Below are 8,090 nucleotides of genomic sequence, written 5' to 3'. Positions count from 1 at the left end.
ATGTTAGCGACTTCAGTGATGATGAGCAACAACATGATTTTGATGAACATGGTGAACCAAGCAATTATGTGTTTTATTTGTATTGTGTGTTTTATATTAATGTGTTAATTATGTTATTTTTAATTTTTATTGATAGATTATTTAAACTTTAAATAAAAAAACATTTAAAGTAACCTATATTAAAAATATATATAACATGTTTTAAATAATAAAACATTAAAATAAAATAATAACATATCAAATAAAATCACAAAAAATATACTAATAAAATCAACTTAATATTATTTATTATATATTTAAATATATTTTTTAAATTTTTTATTTAAAATAAAAATAAAACCATAAAAATATTAAATTTAAAAGAAAAAACAGATTTACGAAAAGAAAAAAAATAGGTTAACATAACAAAAACATGTCTACAAATAGTAAAAAAGCATTTAAAAAATTTAACAAAAAGAAAAAAAATAGTTTTACAGATTTTTAAAGTTGTAAAACAAAATATGACTTTCGTTTTAAAAAAAAAACGACTTTAAAGTCGTAAAAAAATAACATTTGCACTGAAATCCTACATATTTTTACGACTTCAATTAAAAAAATAACAAGTCGTAACAGGTGTTACTACGTTAAAAGTCCTAACAACTTTTTCGACTTACCCCGTTTAGGAAAATTTTTAAAATTTTTTTTACCCGTAATTGATAATAAAAACCCATAAATAGACTCTTTTTCTCCTATTTTTACCTAATATTCTTACCAATATCAATAATAAAATGTTCAATCTTATAATTATGTAGGCGGTTTTTTTTATATATAGAGAATGAGAGTTTGGTTTTAGATCCGTTAGAATATCAATAATATAATAATGTCCTTTGGCGGTTTTCATTTATATATAGAGAGTGAGAGTTTGGTTTTATATCCGTTAGCATTGGAGGAGGGACATTGGAGGAGGGACTTGAGAAACTGAAGGAGGCTCTCCAAATCTTGAATTCTCCTTCCCCTTCTTCCCCAACTGGATTCCTTAGGTTTCAGGTGGCGCTCCCTCCCAGTCCTAAGACATTCACTTTGTTTTGCTCCCAACCCCACTCCTCCTCGGTATTTCCTCTCATTTATGTTTCCAAGAACGACACCCACTCTAAATCACTCTATGTCAACTTGGATGATAATGTCAGTCACCAGAAAGAAAGGTTCTTTTTGGTTTTTCATACCTCAGGTAAAGGTTCAACAATCTTATTGCCATTACTTTAATAACTTTAAATACTAATTCTTTAGCCGCTCCCAGATTGAGTTAGATGAGCTGGAAAGTGTTTCCATTCTGTCAATGACCCTTGCATGGAATGAATTTTCCTTCTCTACTTTTCAAGAAGCCCATTATTCGCTTCAAGATTCTCTAGACCAGGTGCCTGACATGCCTTTTTGATATCTTTTCTGTTTTTGTTGTTTTATTTACCATCATTCACTGCTTCTATCATTTTTCATGTAATTTGGAATATTTAACGTTAAATGGTCAATTCTTTTTTCTATCTTTTACACCTTTGTGAATGAAAAAAGGGAATCTTTCATTACGGTTTGGTTGGGCCTTTCTCTTTGTTTCCTATAATCTAGAGGATCCTTATCTTCTTCTTGGGTTCTGAAAAAATAAAAACATCAACTCCCTCCTGTATTTATGCTTGATGTTATTTCCTACGGTGTGGGTTATGTGTCATGTCTGGTCTACGATTGACACATGTAAATCCAAATGCACTAGAGCTGCCCTCAAAAAACTCAATTTGGTAGAAGATAGATCTATTCCAAGGGTACAAGCTCATTTCTTTCCTAAGAATATCTAAGTTTTACTTGCAACTAGTTGTTACTTCCCTGAATTCCTTGTCCAAAAGTCAATGATGAATGTAACCATGGTTTTCTTGAACTGAGAAGCGTATTGGGTCAACATTTTGTCTGAGTTAGTGTGTAAAGCAAAAGAACTAGTGCAAGCATACAAGCTTCAAAATGTAGTTAAGACTGCAGACAACTTCTGTTCATGTTTGAAGCTTGATAGAAACACAGATGTTAGCTATAGTAATATGAGGAAGGCTGCTTCTTGAGAAGATTTGACTGACAACTATTTATTCTATCCAAATGCTGTAGATCTTCAGTACAAGGATTTAAGGCATTTTCAGTGGCATTGGGAAAAGGGGGAGCCTGTAATTGTCAGCAATGTGCTTGAATGTACATCTGGTTTAAGCTGGGAATCGCTTGTCATGTGGCGTGCATTACGTCATGTAACTAATACCAAGCATGGCCAACATTTGGCGGAGAAAACAATTGATTGCTTAGATTGGACTGAGGTTTGCTTAATTTCCCAATCTTTAACTTTATTGACCATGGAGAGCTTTTTACAAAAATTTAATTCTTCACCTTCATTCTCATGAAGATTATTGAATTCCATAGAGTCATCAGAACAGAATGTCCTTGAAATATTTTGTGAAGTACTGAAAAATTACAATTTTTTGGTGGATGGTTCCACTTTAAGAAACAGTTTGTAGATGTTCTGCTATCTGGGTCATAAAGAGATACCGGCCTAAGGTGGAATGTTGGTAAACAAAACGCACATTAGGGTGATAATTAGAAATCATTTTTCTGAGTGTAGTTTTTATATCAGTCTCAAATTTTAAGCCCTTGTTTCATGCTTTATGCTGTCTCTCCATCATTCTCAAGAAATATGGCTAGTGTGATCAATTTATCCTGCTACCATCATCATCATATTCATCTTCTTAGTCCTAGGTTTTGCTCCTTATCTTATCATCTTAGAAAATTTTATCTCAATGTTTGGCTGTTTCTTGTCCCTGCCCCATTTTGCTGTTTTTGCTTTGCCTGCCCAGACCTTTCTTGTTGCCCTTGCATCCTTTGGTATGTTTGTCTAGTTCTTAGACTTGCAGCATCTAGCTGATGTTGGGTAAAATGTGCTTTTTATTTTTTTTAGTTTGTTGAAAATGTTATTTTCGATTTGTACTCATTCTGTTTTTCTGTTTAGTAATCAGACTAGAGTAAATCATATCTGCTTTATTTTACTGATTTAGTAATTCTTTACTGGACTTGTTTATTCAGTTGCTGCTGATTTCTGCATTTCTCTTTTGAGGTATTGGTTAAATGCAGGGGGAAATTAATATCCACCAACTTTTTACTGGCTATACAAATGGTCGTAGAGATTGGCTTGCTTGGCCACAGATATTGAAATTAAAAGATTGGCCTCCTTCTAATTTATTTGAGGAACAATTGCCTCGTCATTGTGCTGAGTTCATATCTTCCTTACCCTTCAAGGAATATACTGATCCTCACAAAGGTTCTCTTAACCTTGCTGTGAAGTTGCCTAATGGTTCTCTAAAGCCAGACCTGGGGCCAAAAACATATATTGCTTATGGATTTCCTCAGGAGCTTGGACGTGGTGATTCAGTGACTAAGCTCCATTGTGATATGTCTGATGCAGTATGCTCTATTTGCTTATTTCTTTCCTGGGCTGTTATTTTCAAGGATTTCTTCTAAATTATTTGAACTTTTTAAATAGATTTCATATTGGATGGTGTATAGTTTGTAGGATGTATAAAGTGTTGTCTTTGATAAGCCATTGCATTTCTCTGTTCTGTTTCTTATGAGTAGTTTGTGGCTTCAGTTCCATGTCAGTTTTTAAGTTCTGTGCATTGTCTTCAATTCATAAACTCTCATTTGATTCTATATTTGACGAGTTATTTCCCTGGTTGTTATAATGATTGACTGATAATTAGAAAAACTACTCTTGTTATGATAGTAGAATCATCACATTAGTATGTTTAAGGACTTGAAATGAATGATGCCTTTGGCTTAGAGAAGGCTTTAATTTGCGTATATATACTTATGTCAGTTGCATAGATTTTCCTGATCAAACATTTGTTAGTGTTTTGTATATTTTGCTGTATGTGGCCCTGAGTGCATGCTTATCAATGAAGGAAATGAAGCATTTTTTTTTTTAATAATTTGGCTGTTTTAGGTAAATGTGTTGACTCATATTGCAGAAGTGAAACTGGATTCTGATCAACTTACTGTCATTGAGAAGTTGAAGCAAAAGCATCTCGAGCAAGAGAAAAGGGAGCTACTTGGTGATGATCAGGATGGAGAAACTAATGTTGACATGCTTAATAATTCATCTTCTACAATAAATGCTTTGGACAGGCAAAGTAGTGTTGAAGTCATGGAACAAGAAGGTGGATTATGTGATGGGAAAGAAGTTGATCAGTTTCATCAACCGTCTGGTAGTAATGAGGTTGCCATTGCTAATGAGGATGGCATTTCATATGGATCAGAGCTCCTAGAGGTTGACAAAGTAAAAATAAATCAAGGTGATTTGTTGTTTGGGGGGGGGGTGCTTCAGATGGTGCTCTCTGGGATATTTTTTGGAGACAGGATGTCCCTAAGTTGCAGGAATATCTGAAGAAGCATTTCAGAGTGTTTAGGTATGTCCATTGCTGTCCTTTAAAGCAGGTAAATTATTAAAATGACTCAGTAATCTGTCTGAGTACTCCTTATCAACCTGAGTCTTTTATAACAAATATTTTCACCTTTAGGTTAAAATTTTTTATATTTTTAAATTTTAATATTTGGAGCTTTGCACCCTTATAACAATGACATTCTCCCATTCCCTTATTTTATTCTGATAAAAATTTCAGTAAATATGCATGTCATAAAGGATTGGGTGAAGGATCAAGCTGCTAATAAATAGTTATTTAGAAAATAAAAAAAATGTTTCTTTGCTTATTTTATTATGTGGTAATGAGCTTTTCATTAATATGACAATAGATGCCATGCAATTGCAACTGTGTTCGTTCTTTAAACAAAGGCTGGGAATAGCATTATAGTGCAATTACCAGTCCAAAATATTCATTAATTTTTCAAATAAATATGTTTTATAATTTGCAAAGTGAGAGAGTACAACTGGGAAATTGAGTGTATCCGACTAGACCGAGTTTCCCAGTTCTTACTGGTTCAGTGTTGGGTTGATTACATGGCACCGGGTTAGATGCATATCCGATTTGATATGTGACCCGAACCGGTGCTATGCCCGGGTTCCGGTTTAACTGGTTGGACTGGCTGGTCCAGTCTGAGTTTTATAACACTGCACACAAGATCCCTTTGGTCTTGAATCACAGACAGTACACTGCCCACTTACCTTGTACTGAAATTCAACATTTTATTAAAAGAACGAAGACAGCACGTTTGAACTCTATTCATGTTACATTAGGTAAAGTTTATGAATTGTTTTTACTCTTTTTATTACAGCTCTAACAAAAAAACTAATTCAAATTCAATTTATAATATTTTTTTTTTTGCAGGATGATTGACTTTTGGATGTATAGGTCTTTACGCCTTTATCTTATTCTGCAATGACTCTGTGAGAGAGGAAGAATAAAAGGGAATGGAAGTTTGGAAAATTTTAGACTAGAAGAAAGCCAACTTAGAGTTGAGCTTTTTAAGAACAAATTCTATCTCAAAATCAATTATAAGATGAACAAGATTTTTAAAATTTAAATAACCAAATGGTCTAGATCTAAAAATAAGCTCTATTTCACCTAGATATCTAGCTTTGATGGTTGCCGAACACCTTAGATTTTGGGAAATTTAATTCATGTACCATAGAAAAAAGAAGAAAATTATTCATTTGCCAGGTTATTTCTAGTTGTTATGTTTATCTGTTGTATTTGTCTGAAGTTTGTCCTTGTTATGTTTGTCTCTTGTATTATCAGTTGGATCATGCCAATGAATTATCAAACTCCCTGAAAGAAAGTGCCAATATTAACACTGTTTGGGGATCGCTTATTGTTGAAGAATGCACAAGACTTGGTTTGATGGTGAGATGATCTGATAAATATTACATATGCACCAATATTAATGCATGATTCTGATTTATTCTTTTGTTTAGTATTTGTGTATTGCTCCTGGATCTAGACCTTCCCCTGTTGCTGTTGCTGTTGCAAGTCACAAATTAATCACATGTATTTCATGCTTCGATGAGCGTTCACTTGCATATGATGCTGTTGGATATGGAAGAGGATCTCACATTCCAGCAGTAGCCATTACATCATCAGGCACTGCAGTTTCCAACCTTCTTCCTGCTGTATGTTTCATTAATATTGCTTGTTTTACATGGATGTCCTTATTTTCATGAATTTATTTTAGGGTAAAATACATTTTTGGTTCCCCTATAATGCTCAATCTGCAATTTTGGTCTCCTAGATACTTTTATTTTTCACTCAATGTTTGACCATGGATAATCAATTAACGGTCAACTAACAGAAGAACCAAAATCGCTGATTTTGAAAAATTGGGGGACTGAATGTCTTGATTTGGAAATAGGGGGACCAAAATTGCGGATTGAGCATTATAGGGGACCAATAGTGTATTTTAGCCTTTATTTTATTTTGAATGTGTGATGATTTATTAATTTCTTTCCTGTGACTTGGTTTGTTGTCATTCTGAATGCTGTTGCTAATGCATGCATTGTTGGAGTTCAATTGGTTGCTTTGCTGGCTCTTTTTTTGCACTTAGTTTTTATTTTTATTTCCATCAACTTGATTTGTAGTTTTCTCTTTGAGTTTAATTCCCCTCAAGGTTTGAATTGTATTTGCTTTTAGAGTTTAATTCAAATTCACTAACTATGATAAAAATCTGATCATAAATTATCAATTATGATAAGAGTATTGATTTTTATAATAATTATTTAAAAATCGTATCTAAAATAATTTTTTAGAATAAATAATACATAGTAAATAATTTATGCACTGAAATTTTATAAAAACTTTTTACACTTTTATTTAATTATAAATTATCATATATATTAAGTCTGTTAACTTTTATAATAATTAATTTAATAATTTTTTATATGTCATCATTTCTAGTTAGTTGATTGAAAGTGTAAAAAACTTTTACACTATTGTTTAATCACAAACTGTCATATGTGTGATAAATTTATTGATATTCATGATAATTATTATTAAAGTTATATGATAAATATTTCTAGTTGAATATAATTTTCTTGCACAAACAATGCACATGCCTATTAATTAACTCAATATTAAATTAATTTACAATTTTTTTTTTACATTTGACAGTATATCAAAATAAAACTTATGCTTTTATACAAAAACATGAGATCCTTAATGCACGTTGGTTTTATATTTTGTTATATTGTGTTCATGTATTTTTTTTTTTTTTTTATACAGTGTTCTTGTATTCAATATTCTTAAAAATGAAACACTTTCATGCATTCAAGTATACCAAACAAAATTCCAACACTATATTTTGGAGAAATATGGTTTCAATGTGTATTCTTTTTCAAATTTGTAAGAAGAATTTATTACTGTTTATGGTTAATATGGGCTGATATATATTTTTCCTGTAGGGACTGCAACCTAATCTACTAACTACTACTGAACTCTAATGCAGGTCAAGTCTGATCTGGCTAAAAATATCCAATCATTAGAACCAAACTCTAAATGTTATGTCTTGTAATGAGTGATTCTCTTACACTCTGAAGTATAACAATTTTACCTTATAAGGGTTCAATTCAATCAAAGTAAAATGGAAAGCGTTTCCTTATTTATCAAATATGCTTATGTTTTGTAATGTTCTTCTACTAATATGTGGCGAGCTTAATCCAAAGTGATCTTTCTTTTGGAACTATCCAGTTGAATAGCAGCATATTTTCAGCCTTGAACTTTATATTATATTTGTGACTGTTCTTCTTTAAGAGTGGCTTATGAATGTGGTATTGATATTTGATGCACGATAACTGGCCTTCTGTCAGGTAAAGGTTCAACTTCTTATTGCCATTACTTTAATAACATTAAATACTTTTTTTTTTTTTATCAGCAAAAATAATATATTTATAAAAGTACCAGAGGTACTGAAAAAAATAACATAGATAGTTCCATGCTCATGGTTCCAGTAAAAACTACACCAGTTTGAAGAGGAACCATTGAAAGGCTACAAAATAAAACTAAAGATCTGCAGCAGCTCCTACTGGGAACCACTGAGGCCTAGCCCAAAAAACCTTCTCTAATGTGAGATGACCAAAGATTAAAAGGGAG

General features: G+C 32.1%; 1 protein-coding gene across 4 annotated transcripts; it reads left to right on the top strand.

The window, feature by feature from the left end:
• The first annotated feature begins 919 nt into the window (after positions 1-919).
• LOC102663284 (lysine-specific demethylase JMJ25) lies at positions 920-7,608 on the top strand. 4 transcript variants are annotated; one of them, XR_005892482.1, is made up of 7 exons: positions 920-1,207; positions 1,277-1,393; positions 2,122-2,321; positions 3,130-3,459; positions 3,998-4,460; positions 5,337-5,852; positions 5,924-7,608. XR_005892482.1 is itself a non-coding variant. In XM_041017822.1 (6 exons), exons 3-5 carry the CDS (start codon positions 2,235-2,237, stop codon positions 4,436-4,438), a joined length of 858 nt encoding a protein of 285 aa, XP_040873756.1. In that variant the 5' UTR covers positions 920-1,207; positions 1,277-1,393; positions 2,122-2,234; the 3' UTR covers positions 4,439-4,460; positions 5,748-7,608. The 4 variants fall into 4 exon arrangements, 3 of the variants coding, with proteins under 3 accessions (XP_040873756.1, XP_040873755.1, XP_040873757.1); XM_041017822.1 differs by having other exon boundaries at positions 5,748-7,608; XM_041017821.1 differs by having other exon boundaries at positions 5,337-7,608.
• The last annotated feature ends 482 nt before the right edge of the window (positions 7,609-8,090 follow it).

This window comes from Glycine max, chromosome 8 (genome assembly GCF_000004515.6).
Source record: "Glycine max cultivar Williams 82 chromosome 8, Glycine_max_v4.0, whole genome shotgun sequence".
Lineage (NCBI taxonomy): Eukaryota > Viridiplantae > Streptophyta > Magnoliopsida > Fabales > Fabaceae > Glycine > Glycine max.
Note: the sequence above shows the minus strand (reverse complement) of the source record. Positions and strands in the feature narration are given on the sequence as shown.